Source organism: Coccidioides immitis (assembly GCF_000149335.2).
Source record: "Coccidioides immitis RS genomic scaffold supercont3.3, whole genome shotgun sequence".
NCBI classification, from domain to species: Eukaryota; Fungi; Ascomycota; class Eurotiomycetes; order Onygenales; family Onygenaceae; genus Coccidioides; species Coccidioides immitis.
The window spans coordinates 3,677,019-3,695,784 of record NW_004504308.1 but is presented as its reverse complement, the minus strand read 5'-3'; the positions used below and the strand labels follow the sequence as shown (position 1 = coordinate 3,695,784).

The window sequence follows — 18,766 nt, the reverse complement described above, 5'->3', positions numbered from 1 at the left end:
CAGCTTTTCCTGTGCGCTAGGCACAAGTCGTACAAAATAGCTGTTGTGCTTGGGTAATGCGCCGATGATGTTCATTTCTCAGTGTATCGTATTCAATATAACCACACTTTTGTTCATACACCAATCCCATGGTTCCATGGGCCTTCAACGCCTTGCAAAAAGTATTAACTGACCCGTCACAAAAAGAACGCCTGCACGTAAAACCCCCGGGGAATCCAAACCCCTTCAAGCTTTGCTCTTCGCATTCCCGGTCCTCCGCATATTCGCCCTCATTTTCCTCTCATTCCTCCGAATTCTCTCCATCCTTTCTTTTCTCCCTTCATTTCTGATCGATTCTCCCCGAATATTCATATCTTCTTCCTTTTTCCACTTCTTATCATCCACCTCCACCAACCACTGGTCATCTTCAGCCTTGTTCTTGCCCTTGTATCCCCATCTAGGCATCCATTCTCCCTTCTCCTCGTCATACACCAACTTCTTCCGCCGCTCGGCCTCGTTAGCGCCAAGTTTGTTATTGTATTTGCCGATTCCCTTCTTGCGCGCGAAAAGCTCCCATTTTGTAGGCGGCTTGGGCGTGGGGAGTGGTTTGAAGCGCGGGAGCGGGGTTACTGGGGTAGGGAGGGTGAGAAGAACGCCGTCCGTGGCGGAGCTGGTTATGGGGCAGGCGGTTAGGAGCTGGTTGAGGAGGCATTGGGCACCGTCACGGGCGGTGGATTTGAGTGTTGAGTTGAGGACGGGTGGGTTGGAGAGGGAATTTGCGGGGAGGTTGAGAGGGTTAGGGTCTAGGGCCATGAGGCGGCCAAGATCAAAGGTATATGGTGTGGGTTTCTCGACTGTTATGGGTCTGTGTAGAAAGATGATATTTTTTTTAGCAAACAATGTTGATGTTTTTGGCTGTGATGCTTCGGAAGAAGCCTCAGATTAGAGTATTGAGCTTACAGTCTTTCAGGTTTTTGCTTGGTCCTAAAGGTACTGGGAGGTTGCGACATTGCGTCGGTTTGCCCGCTCGACATTTTGACGACCAGCTGGTATGAATGTCTCCGAAGAATTGGATACAACCGCCGTCGAGTCTCCGCAGTATCTTACTTCAGAAAAGCAAAATTATTGCGATGAGCTGCGATATAAGGTTTGAGCCGCCGCTTTAGCCAGTCAAGATTGATAAATTATGTAAGAAAGCCACAAGCGGCATCGTAGATTTCCTCTTCAGTGCGCCAAGATACCCTTGAGAGTCTAAATGTTCATCTTCAAATCCTAAAAAGATCAGACCCGAAGACGCAATTTACCCCATTGTGACCGGCAATTGCGCACGTCGGTTCTCACGAAACACAATGGCGTCCTCCTTTTGTTGGGGTTGCTTCTCGAAGCTCCGTCCCTCCCCCAAATCCCTTCTTCCAGTGACCGCGATACCCCGAGCTGCCGCGACAGCACCATTTCATTCCACCGCTTTCACATATGCCCTTCCGCCCAAAAAGTCCCGAAGTCAAGATGCCGGCCCAAAATTCCGTGAAGCGCGTTCTGCCCGAGTGAAAAAGAGGAGTACAGCTATTAAACCAGCGCGAGAATCGCCAGCGGAGCGGAAAGCTCATACCCATCGCCTGGTTCTTAGTAACGCGAATGCGCTCGAAGTTACCGGGCTACAGGACCTCTCGGTGGAGAATATGGTTGATGCAAAATTACAAGGACAGGTTGTGGGCGTTCCCATGTCCTTGATAGATAATCTGAGAGCGTTGCAAGCGTTTAAGACATCGCAAGGATGGGGAATGTTTCGACGGCCTGGCACGTTAATGAGGAGGCAGACGCTGGAGTTGGCGAGCTTGATGGCTGAAATTCGGGAGAAAGAAAAGGGGAAAGCAGCAGCAAAGCTTGTTACCGGTGATAGATTTGCCGGAAAAAGCGTCCATTTGTTGCAGGCAATGACAATGGGGTTGTTGGATAAATGGGTTGTCATGAGCGTGCCTGATGGTAAGATTTAAACCCTTGACTATTTTTGTGGCTATCTGAACAATCTGCTTATTTACAAAACCAGCACGCGACCTTGTCAATGGAACTACGGCGTACGCACCGCTGCCAGGATCAAATCCGACCCAATACGTGCAGAAGAATGCGGCTGCTCAATTGTTGGAGAGAATAGCCCAGGCCAATAAAGATGTGCTCTCGAAGCTTTTTATTTCCCGCCAACATTCGCAGCTAGCATCGGTCTTCCACCCTAACATGTCTCTTCTCGAACTTGCTACCACTGGGTCTCAGCAAGCTGAGCTTGCTTGGCCTGCCTTCCAAGCACTCTGGTCCGAACTCACAGTAACAAAACCGGCCGAGGCTGCCGAAGGCTTCAAACCTTTCGCACTTCGTCCACCAGTCCTGATTACGATAGACGGCATTTCGCACTGGATGCAAGACACGAAATATTCCAACGCGGAATATGAACCCATACATGCTCACGATCTCACCTTTGTCAATCATTTCCTTTCTCTTGCTTCATCCCCTGCCATTTCTATGCCTAACGGCGGTCTTGTTCTCTATGCCACATCTACCTCAAACAACCCCGCCATCCACACCTTCGACCTCGGTATCAAACAACTGTCCGCCCGCTGTTCCGGGGTCAACCCTACGTCTTCCGGCTTCCCCCTCCCTGGACCGTACGAAAAATTGGATGCACGTGTGAGTTCATTCTTTAACGAAGCGAAAGGACTGGGGCTTGTGAACTTAGGTGGACTAAGCAAAGACGAGACGAGGGGTCTGTTGGAGTACTACGCACTTTCTGGCATCATGCGCGAGCGGATCACAGAGAGCTTGGTTGCTGAGAAATGGGGTCTATCCGGGGGTGGAGTGATTGGGGAGCTGGAGAGAATGGGGAAGAGAATGAGGGTTATGCCGGTAGCTTGAATGAATTTATGAGACAGCCCTCGCACTTACGTTGGTATTGTCTGGCAGAAGTGTGACTTCCTGAAGGCTTCACAGCAATAGGTTAATTGGGTGAAACCTTTCCTTTTGCATTGGGTGTGTATATTTGTGACATGTAACAACACAGCATGTATCTCTAGATTAGAATGTATCATTTTTTGTGTTCTATTTTGGATTTGGAAACAACCCACAAAACCCAAAGCACTTATGATTTAGAATAATATCGCTATCTATATAAACAAGAAGAATAATACAGCTGAAAAATAAAATAAATAAATAAATATAGATGCTGCGCAGCCAAGTGTAAACAAGGTGCAATGAATAAGGGGTATGCAATAAACAAGGTGCCTCCAAATCTTTAACATGAATGCTGCCATGAATAGACACAGGTATTCAAATTGGAAAGTACAAGAAGAGCAAGATGAAAACAGTGAACTGGTTTACATCAAACTTGTTCTTCCCCCGATTTCCCTTGCCCCTTCGCCAGTTGGCATCTCCCCATTGCGTCCCTCAATGAACTCACGATAAATGGCATTTAATCTTTTCCTCTCAACATCACTAATAGAGCACCGTGTAGTCTCCAATGAGCGCTCGATATGCACCCACTCAATATGGATTTCATTGCTGCCATCCTTGTCATTATCCGACACGGGGTCAGCGCCATTAACCGTGTCCTCGGCTGACATATCGGATGAGAGGCCGCGCTCTATTTCCCGCTGTCGTCGTCTAATATTCTTTAACGCCTCTAATTTTGCCGCGATGACCGCAGGTGGGCTTAGGCAAGGTGCCGTTGCCGAAGCACGGCCCCGTCCGGCTGAGGTGGCGAGAGCGTGCTCATCTGGATCATACAGGAATTGAATAAAAGTTTTGACTGCCTTTTGGTTGCCACCGGCTTCATCCACACCGTTCGGCATCGGCGTAGATTTGGACTGCGGTTTGTCTGAGGATCTGTCGCCCAATGCGTCGTGAATGGCTTCCAGGTGTGCATTGTACACAACAGCTTGAAGATCGGCGCCAGAATATCCTTCCGTCCGATCGGCTATGGTGCCAATACGTTCCATAACCTCGTCACTAAGCTTCAATTTCTTCGCCAACGTCGTTATAATATCCACTCTGTCATCGTGATTGGGCATATCGCAGAGAAGTGATTTATCAAGACGACCAGGACGGAGTAACGCCGGGTCAATTAGATCCGGGCGCGACGTCGCAGCAAGAACATAGACTCCCGATAAGCCTTCTGCACCATCCATCTGAGTAAGAAGCTGGTTGACAACCCGATCGGTTACACCTGTGGAATCGTGGCCACGCTTTGGTGCAATACTGTCGAACTCATCAAAGAAGAGAATACATGGTCGGGCCGCCTCTGCTCTCTCGAATAAATCTCGAACGCTCTTTTCACTTGCGCCAATGTACTTGTTGAGGATTTCAGGGCCTTTCACGCTTATAAAGTTGAGACCACATTCTCCAGCGACGGCACTTGCAAGAAGCGTCTTCCCACACCCGGGAAATCCATACAGCAGGAGGCCAGACCGCAAACGAAGGGGGCACTGAGCAAATATAGGCGCATATTTAGTTGGATATTGGAGTGTCTCGAGAAGAGTCTTCCTAGTGCCATGCAGGCCTCCGATAGCCGCAAAGGTCGTGGAGGAAGAGGTTAGAGTAACATTGCGAAGTGAAGCGGGAGTGAAGCCTTTCAAGGCCTTCTCAAAGTCTTCCGTTCCAAGAGTGATAGCTGAGGAGGAAGATGTAAAATCCTGGACCGTGCGAATTAATGCTTCGTTTCTTGCGCGGGAGACAAGGAGAACAAGGTCCCCAGGCATATAACCGTCTGTTTTGCCCGCTAAATCAAGAAAATCTATATCACGGCTCAAAATAAAACCATCCTCTTTGTCTGCAGAGCCAGGCCTAGTTGCCGGGTTAGAAGGATCCAACCAAGAATCCTGGGAGGACGGTTTGCGACTATGAGAATAGCCATTAATTTTGTTGGGAATGGTTCCAGGCGGCTTGTCTTCACTTGTCAACTTCTCCAGAACTCTTCTTCTTCCTTCTTTATCTGGAGCCTTTAGGCTCACAATTTCTCGAACAACATGACCACCTATAATGACATTGTTCAATGACTCTTTGGATTGCGCTGTAGCCAAGAGGACAACTGGAGAGTTGGCGGAGCAAAATTCTCGGACAATGGAGCAAAAGATTTCACTGACTTGCCGACTTCGACCGTTCTCTCCCCCGACCTGAAGTTCAGTTTCAACAGGGCAAAGCTTGTCAATATCGTCTAGAATGACAATCGATCGACCACCAAGCCTTGCACACCAAGAAGCAGACAAGAACAACCGGTGCAGGGTATCTTTGATCATCGAAATGCGTGTTTCGTCTGTAACTAGCTTCCGGCAGGGGAAGTAGGAAACGTTAAACAGATAATCCTCCTGTAATTGTCGCCCCAAAACGTAACAGAGCGAGGTCTTCCCAGAACCCAAGCCTCCGGTTACGAGAATTGATGACGAACGTGTCAGGTTTGACATGCAATTATTAATGACGGAGTCGATGCCGACCATTTCTGGTATCTCTTTCGGCACCCTCTCGTCAACTGGAACTGATACGAGACTCGTCTCCATTGGTTTTCCGATTGCCGGTTGAATTTCAAGAGTGAATCCTGAGTCCGAGCCCAGAACCCACCCAATCGTGGCTTTGCCGTCGGCAGATGTGCTTGGAGGAGGGTCAAAACGAATCATTGCTTCTTCGAAATCGAGAGATCTAGTTTTGTCTTCCAATGTCGGTAGAATCATACCGTCTGTTATCGGCCCTCCTAGGATTCCGACATCTGAACTTGGGTCACCGTATACGGCCTTTACTCGTTCAACCAAAGCTTCTTTATAGGCTGCAGATTCCCCTCCAAATTTAAGGCCTTCTTTCTTCTTTGAAGCGTCAACACTGAAGGGAAATATTTTCACGGATTTAATCGAAGGTCTTTGAGATGGCGCAGCCTCAATTCGAATGACTCCTCCTACCATATCATCTGAACCAAGAGTGGAGCATAGCACAGAAGATAGTGCGGCATGGCTAAAGTCAGGACTTTCGTCCCAAGGATAAACCTTTGCTATAACCTTTCTTGTAATCTCGCCGGCCTCTGCAGACTCTTGTTCCTTCTGCTGGATTTGTTGCTGGGGGTCAACCGGCGGTAATAAACCGGCAGGACGAACGACTGACACACACACATACGCCGCTCCTCGTAGCTCATATTTTGCAAGAACATCACGATGGATCCATACTTTGAGCCCTTCGTTGCTGCTTTCTCCTACTTCTTCGTTGAACCAATTCGATGCCAACCCTCTATCAACGCCGCGGAGGTACACAGCTCCTCGGGACGAGGATTCAGAATCTCGACTTTTTGGCCGAACAGTACTACTACTGCTGCGTCCTCCAATACTTTTCCGGCCGGTGCTTGCAACGCTGCGGTTCTCTCCACGAGTGGGTCTTGCAGACTTAGGGCGCACCTTCGGGGCGACGATAACTTCAGCATCAGGCGCTATTTTGGCAAACGGAGAAGAAGAAGGTGCGGCAGGAGTTAGTGATGTAATTATAATGTTTGCCGTTGAGGTTGGGGAGAGGTGTAGGGTGAGAGGATGGGCCTTCTCGGCTTGCCCAGATGGCGCGGTGCTGTAGGAAGGATTTGGAAGAGCGCGGATTTGGGAAAGGAGATTCAGCTCCAGAAAGTTGGCATGAAGCTCAATAACTGTGGAGGTGGTTGTTAGGATCATCTGGCTATGGCAATGCGCTTATGACACTCGACTTACTTTCCCAATCTGTTGGGGTTAACGGTTCGATATTGATTGTATGAGCTACTGGTGGATCAATATGTAAAAGCAGGCCAACCTAAAACGTCTCCGTCAATACCATACGTATGCGACATCTGCAATAACATACACACCTTTTGACCATCATTCAGCCCTAGCACTCTTCCGAAGATAGAATCGATCTCGACTACGGTAATTTCTTGATCCCTAGACACCCCTCGGGAACTATTCATGCTATTTTTGCCAATGACGGGGTTTAGCTTTCGTTTACTCGGCATTCCTGTCCATCCAGTATATGCATATCTCTGTGACGAAGCGGTCCCAGGCGAACTGGAACCCGGCGAGGAAGCTCGGTACTGCAATTCAACGATGACATTTTGGGCGGGCTAAGGAGCAACGTTAGCATTCTATGTATGTTCCAAGCTTAAAAACTGCAGCCGCTACTTACTGTATTAGCATTGACCAGAAGAGAGACCAGGGATGGCGGAAGGTTGACGAGACAGTTCTTGAGTGGCACGAGAACTACCTCGGCCGTTGTGGCTGATTTCCGATTGCTCGGGGCCATTCTGAGTGACAGGAAAGTGGGAGATGCACTTGAAAATGTTTTCAGTGAGTAGCAACGCCTCCCTGAGGATGTGAACAGGATGGAGCAGGCCTTCCTGTCCTTGGAGCAGCTGTCGGGGCTAACTATCCAACCTCTGCCTGTGATCTCGGATATCCGAACTTAAAGTTATTCCGCGGGGATGCTCGTACCGAGGGATGTTCCGTTCCGGAGCCACTAAACTCAATCCGGAAATCGTCAAACGCGCCGCTCGAGACGCGTAAATTACGCGACCAGAAGTGCATTTCTTTTTCTGGCGCCAGTCTCCCGTTCTGGCCCAAGGCTGGACGGCTGCCTCTCACTCCTTCGATGAATTTTTAAAGCTACGTGACCACGACAAACAGAGAGTTATCAATCACCAACGTTCGTGGCTTCGTATCGCAATTTCCCCTCAATTGGCCTTTATTTTTTTGAGAGCGCCTTTGGTTATAGCGCGATTCTCCGCAGCTACAAAGCAGTCGATCCCGAGCTTGCGGCATGGCGCTCCTCCAATTTAAGGCCCCGGTGAAGTATTCGGAGCAGAAGGAAGTTTTAAAAGATTTCCTTGAACACTTTAAGACGTTGGAGTCTGCGTCTGAATCTGCGGCTACCGAGGCAATTGAGGGTCTGCACATCGATGAAGACGACTTGAGCGATGATGACGAGCTTATGGATGAGATTGACGGCAATGCGCGAACTAGACGAACAGCAGCAAAGCAAAGAAAAGAGCCTAAATCGAAATACATGCAAATCCTGCAAGATGTAGCCGACCGGGTGAAGAGCAACATTGTCATTGAGCTCGATGATTTGGATACGGTATGACAATCCTTCTCAGGGGACGGTTGTGGAGTTTACGACTCACCATTATTGCCAGTTTGTCAAAACGCTACCTGATGGAGTTCATTCCGACCTCGTTGAAAGTGTCGAGAACAATGCGAAACGCTATATTGACGTGTTTTCCGATGTCGTTGACGAAGTGATGCCTAAGGAAACGCGAGAAGTGTCGTGAGTATCAACATGTAGTAATACGTACTAGCTGGTTTAACTCGTGAGGTGCAGATTCAAAGATGACGTTCTTGATATCATCATGTCACAGCGTGAAAAACGAAACGAGACGATGTCATTGGCAGCTGAGGCTAACATCGACGTCGGAATGCCCCCATCGATATTTCCGCCTGAACTGACCCGACGGTATACGCTGAATATTAAACCCCGGACACCTTCTGGTTCTAGCAGTGAGCGAAGTTCCAAAGCATTGGCGGTACGAAACGTCAAGGGAGAGCATCTGGGAAAGTTAATCACCGTTCGAGGTATAACGACTCGAGTGTCGGACGTTAAGCCTTCTGTTAAAATCAACGCTTACTCGTGCGATCGTTGCGGATCGGAGGTTTTCCAGCCGGTTACCACAAAACAGTTCATGCCCCTTCAAGAATGTCCTTCCGAGGAATGTACGAAAAACCAGTCAAAAGGTCAATTATTTATGTCCACTCGAGCATCGAAGTTTATTCCGTTTCAAGAGGTCAAAATTCAAGAAATGGCGGACCAAGTTCCTGTTGGACATATTCCTCGGACGCTTACTGTGCATTGCCTAGGAAGCCTGGCCCGGCAATTAAACCCCGGTGACGTAGTAGATATTGCTGGCATCTTCCTTCCGACACCTTACACGGGATTCAGAGCTATCCGTGCTGGCCTCTTAACTGACACATATTTAGAGGCACAGCATATTACGCAACACAAGAAGGCATACGAGAATCTGCAAATGGATCCTCGTACATTGCGCCGGATAGAACAACATATACATTCCGGTAATATGTATGAATATTTGTCACGTTCGATTGCCCCTGAGATTTACGGCCATTTGGACGTGAAGAAGGCATTACTTTTGCTTTTGATTGGAGGCGTTACGAAGGAAATGGGCGACGGCATGCGGATCCGTGGCGATATAAATATCTGTTTGATGGGTGACCCCGGTGTGGCCAAGTCACAATTACTCAAGTATATTGCCAAAGTTGCGCCGCGTGGTGTGTACACCACAGGTCGTGGAAGCAGTGGCGTAGGTCTTACTGCGGCAGTCATGCGCGATCCCGTCACGGACGAGATGGTTCTTGAGGGTGGCGCTTTGGTTCTCGCAGACAATGGTATTTGCTGTATCGATGAATTCGATAAAATGGACGACGGCGACAGGACAGCGATCCACGAAGTAATGGAACAACAGACAATATCTATATCCAAGGCAGGAATATCGACAACTCTTAACGCCCGTACATCCATCCTAGCAGCAGCTAACCCGTTATACGGACGCTATAATCCTCGAGTATCGCCAGTAGAAAACATCAATCTTCCAGCCGCCCTTCTATCCCGTTTCGACGTCCTATTCTTAATGCTCGACACACCCTCTCGTGATGCAGATGAAGAGCTCGCTCACCACGTCACATATGTGCACATGCACAACAAACACCCTGAAAATGAGGAGAATGAAGTAATATTTACCCCCAATGAAGTACGACAGTATATCGCCAAAGCTCGAACTTTCCGCCCCACCGTTCCGAAGCAAGTCTCTAACTATATGGTGGGTTCTTATGTCCGTCTCCGACAAGATCAAAAATCAGAGGAAGGGAGTAAAAAGCAATTTTCACACACCACTCCTCGAACGTTGCTTGGTGTTTTGCGCCTTTCTCAGGCTCTGGCTCGTCTACGTTTCAGCAACCAAGTCATTATAGAGGACGTGGACGAGGCTCTCCGCCTCGTTGAAGTTAGCAAATCTAGCCTGTATATGGATAATCAGGGCGTTGCAGACCAGACCCCGACCAGTAAGATCTACAATTTGATCCGAGGTATGCGGGAGAGCGGTGCGGCTGCTGCTGGTGATGGAGGAGATGGAGAGTTGAGCATAAGAAAGATCAGAGAGAGAGTATTGGCAAAGGGATTCACGGAGGACCAGCTGAGTGAGGCCATCGATGAATATGCCGGTCTATATGTAAGTCGCCTCGAGTGATGGCCTTCATCTCCAATTACAAGCTCGTTGCGATCTCAACCAGCCGATATTCTCGGATAGACTCGCAATTGCAGATTCCCAGCTGACACGTCATTTTCTAGGTTTGGCAAGTCACCGGAAACGGGTCGAAGCTCGTGTTCATTGAAGGAGCTGAAGACGATGATATGGATATGTAAAGTCAAGATTCTTTTGTCGAAAAAGAATTGAGTATATCCCACCTTTTCGCTTGGATGGTCCATAATTTGGAGTGCTGGAGTCATGTTGCAGGGATTTCATACCATTGCATGGCAGTGTGTGTCTTGACATTATTTTTATTTTCGTTGTTGAAGTTTGAACTCGTCCTCTGGATTTCACCTGAATTCTCCTTCCATATGACGCATAACATGGGCCGTGAGCTGAACGTGGAGCGTTTTGACCCTCACAAGGGCATCCTGGTAGCTTTGAACGACATCATGACCTTCAGGTCGCTTTCAGCAAAACCCGCCGAGATCCTTGGACCCACCAAACTCAATCGAAAGCCAAACCCTGCTGGCCACTCACCGGCCGGAGATGGTCAGATTTCCGATGCTGGTTGGCTGAACGACAGGATGCGGAGACTTTTCTAAATTTAGCAGGATTACGGGAGTGGCTGGAGTTAATGCGCTACTCCCATTATAGTTAGCCCAGCTGAGCTTGTTTTGACTTCCCCCCACGCAGCTTCTGCGGCGTTGAGACATTCATCGTATCGTGACTTTTGCCCGCTCGCCTCTCTCTCCCAACAGGAGCCTGAGCACTCCTCCGCTCTGTGCATCGAGTCGGTTGCCAGCCCGGTTTGGATGGCCTCGTGATGAGCCGGGCTGAATTCCGTGGTTCTAGGCATGCTCGTTTCCAGACTAATACACGTGGATGAACTTAACTTTTCGACGGAAGAGGCATCACTGCGGAGGACACTCCCAAGCATTTCTCAAATATGGTGAGAGTCAAAGGCTTTTTAGCCTACTAAAAGATACTTTGTGAGGATTTGCCTTAGTTATCTGCCACAACTATCATGCGCTCTTGCTTGAATTGACTTCTCTGGCCCCAGCCGCTCCTTTGTTACTTTTTGACATGACTACAATCAAACCTCTTGTGGAACAAACATCAACCTTGTTGTTGATGGACCGTTGCCGAGCTTCCGACGTACGGCAGCGGATGTGGCCAACGTCCAGAATTTGCCATAAGCGAGAGTCATGCACGAAGCAATTGGGCGAGAAACCTAGCAAATAACAGCTTCCCCCGGGAAAGTTAGCTCACGCATCAGCAAGGCGACTGCTTGATTGTACGGGTGGTCAAAGCAGAAGGTTGGCACCCAATCTCCGACACGCAGCTGCAAAGTCAACCTGCAGGTGCCATCGGCAGTGTAACTGGTCGTATTCGGCCACGAGAAACTGTTACTCCGCACGACGTTGCAGACCATGCAAAATGATGTAATTGGCGCTTTTACAACTCCATGTTCTTTTTTGGCGAGAGACCTCTGTTCTGCGGCGCCATATTCACCTTCTTCGCTCTTAGTGCGTGCGGTGGCTTTGGATCTGAAATTCTCAACATGCTGGCGGTGGTTTGACACTTGGCTACGGACGAACGGTCAGACCCGAGAAAAATTTACTTTTCAAGTAAGAGGTTCTCTAAGGCTATATCCAGTTCCGAGAGCCACCGGAGGTTGAGTTCATGCTCATTGCTAGCAGATGTCTTCCATCTAAGAATAGCTCCCCAGTGAGGAACTTGATTTCTCCTTAGAGGCATTGACATAGCCTCTCTACACCGTATTTTCTCCCTTAGCTGGTTCCCGGATTCCATGCATCGCGCGGACTTGCCCCTCCTGCTCTAGGATTGGTACCCAGCGCCGAAGCAAGCAGGCCGATATCCATGTCGACTAGCATGGGCAGTTTTCTTCGGCACTGAGAGTCAAATTTTGGATTCTCGCCTATTATACCCCTCAAGAAACGTATATAAGGGCTGAAAGTCCTTCTGATATCCCTCTTTTTCTTTTATTCCCGTGGTCATCGAAACAATCATTCGCTAACCTACCCATTTCTCCCATAAAACACCTGACTGTATTGCAAACAAACAAATATTACGATGCATACCTTCAAAGCTATCGGTGCTCTCCTCCTCCTAGCAACCACTTCTCTTGCCCTCTCTCCTCCTGTTTGCCCAACATGCAACCCGATCTCTGGCCAAAATAACTGCCACCCTACTACATCATGCATTAGCACTGGGAAACATTTCCATTGCGCCTGCCGGGCCGGATACAAAGCCTTCGAGGGCGACGATTCAAGGCAATTCCGCTTGCCATTCAAGAACTACGAGTTTTTGGTTTTCACCCACGAAAATACGGAATGCAACGTGCTTTGCGATGAATACACTCAGCCACCCCCCGCCTTGTGCTCTGAGGTTCCACTTCGCAAGCAGTGCCCCGTGTAAAGCAACAGCGAACAGGAAAACGGCAGTGGAAGCGACTCGATGCACGCAGGGGTACTCGAGACGATAGAGCGGGTTGTTTCTAAAACAGATCGGAACTGCAGAGTTTCGGGAAACGAAAAGCCATTCGAAATTCGGCGGCGCTGATGGTTTCTTGCATACTCGACGACGTTGCGCACGTACACACATACCGGTTTAACTCTCCCACCATGAAGGACACACTGGCGATCATTTCGGCTGTTGTTTGGACTGCTTAACATATTGAAACTGTTTGGTAAACAATAATGACCTTTACCTATTTCCTATGAATGCATATATATATGAGAGCTTCTATATCAGATACCTTTTCTCTCTCCTAGTATGATCGGGGGATTAGGTTCTTGAAAATACTACGTAAGGAGGCCTAAAAACAAGGCTTGGACTTAGTACTCTGTAGTTAGCATCTAGAAACCCTTTAATCAAGGAGAAGGTTGCATCTCTTGCCTAAGAACACAAAAGATAAAAAAGCGAGCGGAGAATTTAATGCTGGAAAACAGGGAAAAAGAAAAGATAGAGGCCAGCAGCTGTTCCCTAAATTACTTTCCTTGAGTTTGAGTTCATTTCAGCTCATAAGATTCCTATTATGAAGTTTAAAAACCACCCCTTAGCTATCTCCTTTCAGTCCCTTTGCCAGCCAACAAAAAAAAAAAAAAAAAAAAAAAAAAAAAAACCAAAGAAACAAGACAGTTTTTCCAGCTTAAAGAGGCTCCTTTTTGATCCCTGCCTTTTTTGCAGCCTTTATTTTCTCAACATGACTCTCATCAACCTTGGCTAAGGGCACGAATTTCGTGCGCATATCATCTCTTGGAATCCTTAGCATTTCAATGGAAGTCTGTTTGCAGTATCCACAGTCACACATCCCGCACATTCTCTCTGGGTTGTTTTCTGGCAGAATATTAAGGCAGTGGCCGCAGCAGTGCAGCTTGATAACCTCTGGGTCAGGTTTTGCGCCTTTCTTTTTCGTAAGGCCGTTAGTATTTGGGTTACCTGCGCTCCCAAAGTATGTCCCATCAGTCCATCGAACGCTTTCGACGTTGGCCAGATAATCGTTCCATGAAGCTATGTAGGTTGAGAAGACAGGGCTGAAGCGACGTACTCGACGGGGTAGTCGGCCGTTTTCGACATCTTTAGCAATGATTTTCTGGTAGGATTCTTGGGTCAAGCCTTTTCTTAATGCAAAAGCCCAGCGGATATGTGAGAGGCACATATAGTGCCACGGCCTTTTGAAACTGAAAAGAGGAGGGGGAGAAGCATATTCAAGAGGTTTGTGAAAAGGACAATGGACCCAAGAGCCGGGAGGCCAGGTGATGCTGCAGAGACCACAATGATCACTCAGTTTTTCTTTTACATCAGAATTATCGAGAAGAGTGCGTCCTTCGCGAACATCCGGCATAAGAGAGGAACCGTATAGGCGACGGAAGACTTGGATTAACATGCAACGGCCATCATGCTCGTGCTTAAAATTAAGAGCAGGGAGGCCATAGTAAAAAGCCCTGCAAGTAAACCGAAGGATTTCGCGATCGGCAGGGTCCAAGTAGTCAACAATATCAAATATGATGTCGACAGGCATATTAACGAGGTTGAAATTGCTTTCCGCAGCACCGGATTCGACTGCTCCCTTTTCGGGGGCTTCCGGTCCATTCTCCTTCGGCTGCGGCTTTGCCCTCGAAAACCACGAAAAGAAAATTGAGAAGGCAAACCCAGTCTTCTTAAGTTTGCTTTTTTCATAGCCAAAGACGTTCGAAGTTTTTAATCCCTTGTCAGTATTGGGCTGTTTTTCATGGGACAAATCAACAGAAGTAGCGTCATTGCTTGGGCCGGCCGCCGTTTGAGTTTCATCTCCACATTTTGCCTTGGTATCAGAACCAATATGGGATGGTAGAGGATTCAAATGATCACTAGTATCGACTTTAGGGGGTTTGACATCGCCCTCTTGTGCTATACTACTCATCATCGAAAATGGCAAGAAGGATGAAAGGCGGCCTGGTCCATACTATGACATTAGCATTGAGAGTTCTCAGTTTGTTTTATGTCTCTAATATAGTGTTGCCAGAGATTATGACTCTTCCATCTTCGATCTGATATCCATGCGCATCATGAACAAAGATAGGAATAACGCGTTAAATCATACCTTTTGCCTGAAATAGAAAACTAGTTCAAGAAGCTCTTCGGAACTCACTCCCCGCGGGGTATTGGCTGATAAGGTGTAAAGGAACCTGGATGGTCGCCGCGGCGATCTGGGTTGTTGAAAAGAAAACAAAGTGTTGAGAGTAAGGAGAAGGTGGGAAGAGGGCTTTGGCACGCGAAGATTCTGAATAATCCATATTTAACTAACAACCAAAACAACATTTCACATCAAATGTGTTCCTGCTAGTCACCTGTCTGCAATTGGCAGTGCATGTGGTACAAGCACGGCATTTTCCGACTGCCTATATCCAGGACTTGGGAAGGGAATTTTCTTTTCTTTTTCTTTTTCCTTTTTTTTTTTTTTTTTTTTTTTTTTTTTTTTTTTTGGGGGGGGGGGTTGGGGGGGAACTGGCCCAATTTAAGAACCTCATCTTCGTTTACAAAAGCCATGGGTATCTCTTATCAACGAGGGAAAATATACGAAACCAATGCACTTAGAGTCTATCGTCTGGTCAAGAACCCGTACGAGTAGACAAGTAGCTGGCTAAAGCACGCTTAAAAACGTGTATACCGTTAGGGATATATAATTGATATATCCTGGACAATAGATCATGAGGCACAGCAGGAGCTGGCAGGAGAAACATGAAACTGCCCACGGGGCACTAGAGAGCTCTTGGACACCCAAATACGGAGGGCCTCATGATATGCCAGTAAACTGTTCAATGGGGGTTTGCGGTTCCAGGTGGTATCCCATCCATGGACGAAAAAAGAGAACCGGATGAGTTCCCACGACGTACCAAAGCCAGATAGGGCTGGGCAATGGTGGCGAGCCGCAAGCTATAGGCATCGTCTTTTCAGCGGCTCCTAAGTAGGGTCAAGCTAGAAATGGCAATCTGTCCAAGGTGGCTGGCTAGCTGCATGTAAAGCTGCCGCACACTACCTGTGTGTGGTCTCTGGCCGCTGTTTGACGGTTGGGTATGATGGTCTGTCGTCGTCGAGACCAGTGTTTGCATTGTTTGCATATCCCAATGTTGATTAGTCAGACGTCACCGAGTCGCGTCCCGAAAGACGCAACGCGACGCGAACGACAACGGTTCCACTCATGCGGAAGCCTCTTGTTTCGCCTGCGGACTGGAGTATTGAGTGACCAACTTACTGCTCCGTATTTTGACGGGAGACTTCGCTGCGTTTTCTACGGTATTTGCCTAGTCTCCAATTGAGTAATCTGAAACAATTCTTACAACATCCCTTGTATTTGAAGGTATATCCAGATAATTTTCTAGCTTATACTCCGGAGATATCTACGGCATAAGCTTTGGAGTCGCTTTTAGGAGTCCCACGTTCAACGAAACAAATGGGTGTGTAAGAGTACCTGGAGTATAACTGAAATAGAGCACGGAGTATCGTTCGCTCAACTGCAATCCATGAAATTCTATGTCCCTGAAAAGCTCGCATTATAGCCTGCAAGCCCTTTACAACTTTGCCTTGACGATCGCTTCTTCCTTTTTAGCCTCCTCTTTCAACAGCCTTCTCAAGATTTTCCCACTTGCGCTCTTCGGGATTTCGTCAACAAATCGAACTCCACCACGTAGCCGCTTATAAGGAGCAACTCGTGTCTGAAGCCATTGGCTGATCCTCTCTCCTTCCTCCGCGGTGCGTCGTCCAGGCGGAATAATCTTGGGATTCGGCACGATATACGCTCGAGGAACCTCGGTGCCATGCTCTGCACTTTCAACACCGATAACGGCCGCGTCAGACACCGCTTCGTGATCTGTAAGAAGACCTTCGAGCTCTGCCGGTGCGACCTGGAATCCCTTGTATTTGATCAGTTCCTTCACGCGATCGGTGATGTAGAAGAAGCCTTCTGAGTCCTGGTATCCAACATCTCCGGTACGGAACCAGCCGTCTGGCGAAACACAGGCCGCAGTAGCTGCAGGGTTATCCAGGTACCCCAGGAACACGTTAGGTCCTCGTATGTAGAGCTCGCCGACTTCGCCGACGGGTACCTCCTGGGGTTCGGAGTCATCTTCCGGAGAAGTCATGTATTTAGCTTCCATATTTGGAAGGAGTTTACCGACAGAGCCGGCGCGGCGCCTCCAGTCTGACCATGGCACGGTGTGAGTGGTAGGGCTGGTCTCGCTGAGTCCGTATCCTTGTTTGATACCGCACTTAATGCGAGCATATGTGGATTCGACAAGTTCGCGTGTGAGGGGTGCAGCACCGCTGTTCATCATGCGGAGAGAAGAAAGGTCATACTTGTCTACAACTGGGTGTTTCGTGAGCAAGAGGACGACGGGAGGAACAATGTAGGAGAAAGTGATCCGGTAGTTTTGGACATGGGAACACCACCGCTCGATGTCGAATTTAGCCATGACAACTAGATGCAGCCCGGAGAAGAGAGCATTGTGGACGAGACAGGTCAAACCTGTAGGGCTGGTGTTAGCGGTGACTCTTCCCTAATGCCTTGGCAAACAATACATACCGTAAATATGGTAGAATGGCAGAAAAGCCAATAATCTATCACCTGATCCATCGGCGCCTCCATTCCACGTTAGATTTCCCTCTTCTCCGGCTTTGAGCTGATGAATATTCGTTACAATATTCTTATGCGATAGCATGACGCCCTTGGGCACACCAGTGGTGCCCGAGGAGTAGACCAAGAACGCAAGGTCTTTGGCAGGGTCAACTTTGGTTTTAGCATATCGAATAGACCGGGAGATGTTCTGAATGGTTGTGAAGTGTTTGTATTTCGAAGTTGGGTGTCTCTCGTCGCCAATCAGGATAATTCGATCGTCTGGGATACCCACCCGCTTTGCGGCCTCGATAGCAGTCGACAAGCAGGACATCTGGGTAGCCAACACTCTTGCTTTTGTGCCCTTTAATTGGAAGGCTAGTTCATCTGCGGTATATGCCGGATTGGCGGGAGAAACGACGCCACCAGCCCAGTGGGTGCCCCATGTCAACGGCGGGATATCGATGCTGTTCGGAGAGAACACAGCAAGGACATCGCCCTTTTTCCATTCCCAATTTGCTTTCAGACCAGTGCCAAATTCAAGAGCGGTGGATCGAACTTGCTCGTAGGTATACGATCGGCCGGTTTCGGCATCTTGGTATATTACTGTTCCCCAGGGAAAACAAATATTAGGGATCCAACTCGGAGGCAAGGCAAGCGGGGTTTCGAAGGGGCAGAAGACGTACTCTTATTATCTGGAAACTGTCTATCCTTCCGGTTAAAAAGGAGGGTCCAGATGTCGACGTTTGGAATGTCCACGGTGGGATATAAGGACTTGGTCGGCATGGCGATATTGGAGTCGGGGGGAAGAGATGCGGGGGAAGATGCAAGGGAGACCCCAGGTATGGAACCTTTACAGCTCGAGGGGGGTGTTAGCTGCAGAACAGGGGAAGCTGGGATGTCAGCAGGAATAAGAATAGCAGTGACAGTGAAGAAGAGAAGTAGGGGAAAAAGTAAGGGACCTGGATTTCTTAAAGCCGGCGACGGGGTGCGATTTACCGATCGGATCCCCGGATTCAATCGCAGCGCAAGCGACCGCCAGAGAGTCGAGGGAAGAGACCTCGGCATCTTGGCCGCTACCGTTGGTTGGTTTTCGCCGCCTTGGCGCGCTAGCTTCGTGTTCCTGGAGCTTCAACCAAAGAACAGACGGCTCCCCGTTGGGACACCTCCGCATCGGAGGAATCGCGCCGGCTACCGGTTCCAGACCTAGACTTCTGGACCCAACGAAGGTGATATTGCTTCAAACCGCCAGCCGATTATTGTATGTAGGACATACCTGCACTTCCGAAAGCTCATTCTCCTATCTCCTTGGCGATATTAGCACCCGAACCATCTTCAATGATGTCTGCCTCCTTGCACTCCTATGACCTCGAACAACC

The 18,766-nt window shown here is 48.5% G+C and overlaps 7 protein-coding genes across 7 annotated transcripts; 2 read left to right on the top strand and 5 right to left on the bottom strand.

Annotated features, from left to right (window-relative positions):
• Window positions 1–84: 84 nt before the first annotated feature.
• On the bottom strand, window positions 85–1,030 carry CIMG_07546 (ribosome biogenesis protein). The gene is made up of 2 exons (XM_001240382.2): window positions 940–1,030; window positions 85–844 (listed from the first exon to the last, which is right to left on the bottom strand). Exons 1-2 carry the CDS (start codon window positions 1,011–1,013, stop codon window positions 226–228), a joined length of 693 nt encoding a protein of 230 aa, XP_001240383.1. The 5' UTR covers window positions 1,014–1,030; the 3' UTR covers window positions 85–225.
• A 240-nt stretch (window positions 1,031–1,270) lies between these two features.
• Window positions 1,271–4,199, top strand: CIMG_07547 (mitochondrial ribosomal protein DAP3). The gene is made up of 2 exons (XM_001240383.2): window positions 1,271–1,962; window positions 2,027–4,199. Exons 1-2 carry the CDS (start codon window positions 1,329–1,331, stop codon window positions 2,881–2,883), a joined length of 1,491 nt encoding a protein of 496 aa, XP_001240384.1. The 5' UTR covers window positions 1,271–1,328; the 3' UTR covers window positions 2,884–4,199.
• On the bottom strand, window positions 3,342–7,369 carry CIMG_07548 (peroxisome biosynthesis protein; the record flags this gene model as incomplete). The annotated part of the gene is made up of 4 exons (XM_001240384.2): window positions 7,144–7,369; window positions 6,830–7,081; window positions 6,696–6,774; window positions 3,342–6,634 (listed from the first exon to the last, which is right to left on the bottom strand). The coding sequence occupies exons 1-4, from the start codon at window positions 7,258–7,260 to the stop codon at window positions 3,342–3,344; spliced, it is 3,741 nt and encodes a 1,246-aa protein (XP_001240385.1). The 5' UTR covers window positions 7,261–7,369.
• A 189-nt stretch (window positions 7,370–7,558) lies between these two features.
• CIMG_07549 (DNA replication licensing factor CDC47) lies at window positions 7,559–10,499 on the top strand. The gene is made up of 4 exons (XM_001240385.2): window positions 7,559–8,091; window positions 8,150–8,280; window positions 8,335–10,252; window positions 10,372–10,499. The coding sequence occupies exons 1-4, from the start codon at window positions 7,774–7,776 to the stop codon at window positions 10,444–10,446; spliced, it is 2,442 nt and encodes an 813-aa protein (XP_001240386.1). The 5' UTR covers window positions 7,559–7,773; the 3' UTR covers window positions 10,447–10,499.
• Window positions 10,500–12,101: 1,602 nt separating this feature from the next.
• Window positions 12,102–13,036, bottom strand: CIMG_13327 (uncharacterized protein). The gene has a single exon (XM_001240386.2). The coding sequence runs from the start codon at window positions 12,896–12,898 to the stop codon at window positions 12,563–12,565; it is 336 nt and encodes a 111-aa protein (XP_001240387.2). The 5' UTR covers window positions 12,899–13,036; the 3' UTR covers window positions 12,102–12,562.
• A 409-nt stretch (window positions 13,037–13,445) lies between these two features.
• On the bottom strand, window positions 13,446–15,072 carry CIMG_07551 (uncharacterized protein; the record flags this gene model as incomplete). The annotated part of the gene is made up of 2 exons (XM_001240387.2): window positions 13,446–14,731; window positions 14,928–15,072. The coding sequence occupies 2 exons, from the start codon at window positions 15,070–15,072 to the stop codon at window positions 13,446–13,448; spliced, it is 1,431 nt and encodes a 476-aa protein (XP_001240388.2).
• Window positions 15,073–16,102: 1,030 nt separating this feature from the next.
• Window positions 16,103–18,309, bottom strand: CIMG_07552 (phenylacetyl-CoA ligase). Its single transcript, XM_001240388.2, has 3 exons — window positions 18,074–18,309; window positions 17,358–17,993; window positions 16,103–17,300 (listed from the first exon to the last, which is right to left on the bottom strand). Exons 1-3 carry the CDS (start codon window positions 18,171–18,173, stop codon window positions 16,348–16,350), a joined length of 1,689 nt encoding a protein of 562 aa, XP_001240389.2. The 5' UTR covers window positions 18,174–18,309; the 3' UTR covers window positions 16,103–16,347.
• Window positions 18,310–18,766: the final 457 nt, after the last annotated feature.

What these genes read in the sequence shown, in the direction of transcription:
- CIMG_07546 (XM_001240382.2), bottom strand. Translation starts at nt 1,013, where the DNA reads ATGTCGAGCGGGCAAACCGACGCAATGTCGCAACCTCCCAGTACCTTT. An exon ending in AAGCAAAAACCTGAAAGACT is followed by an intron (nt 845 to 939) that starts GTAAGCTCAATA and finishes CTTTCTACACAG; the next exon opens with ACCCATAACAGTCGAGAAAC.
- CIMG_07547 (XM_001240383.2), top strand. Translation starts at nt 1,329, where the DNA reads ATGGCGTCCTCCTTTTGTTGGGGTTGCTTCTCGAAGCTCCGTCCCTCC. An exon ending in TGTCATGAGCGTGCCTGATG is followed by an intron (nt 1,963 to 2,026) that starts GTAAGATTTAAA and finishes TTACAAAACCAG; the next exon opens with CACGCGACCTTGTCAATGGA.
- CIMG_07549 (XM_001240385.2), top strand. Translation starts at nt 7,774, where the DNA reads ATGGCGCTCCTCCAATTTAAGGCCCCGGTGAAGTATTCGGAGCAGAAG. An exon ending in AAGGAAACGCGAGAAGTGTC is followed by an intron (nt 8,281 to 8,334) that starts GTGAGTATCAAC and finishes CGTGAGGTGCAG; the next exon opens with ATTCAAAGATGACGTTCTTG. An exon ending in ATGAATATGCCGGTCTATAT is followed by an intron (nt 10,253 to 10,371) that starts GTAAGTCGCCTC and finishes GTCATTTTCTAG; the next exon opens with GTTTGGCAAGTCACCGGAAA.
- CIMG_13327 (XM_001240386.2), bottom strand. Translation starts at nt 12,898, where the DNA reads ATGTGTGTACGTGCGCAACGTCGTCGAGTATGCAAGAAACCATCAGCG.
- CIMG_07552 (XM_001240388.2), bottom strand. Translation starts at nt 18,173, where the DNA reads ATGCCGACCAAGTCCTTATATCCCACCGTGGACATTCCAAACGTCGAC. An exon ending in ACAGTTTCCAGATAATAAGA is followed by an intron (nt 17,994 to 18,073) that starts GTACGTCTTCTG and finishes CCTGGGGAACAG; the next exon opens with TAATATACCAAGATGCCGAA. An exon ending in GCCATTCTACCATATTTACG is followed by an intron (nt 17,301 to 17,357) that starts GTATGTATTGTT and finishes CCAGCCCTACAG; the next exon opens with GTTTGACCTGTCTCGTCCAC.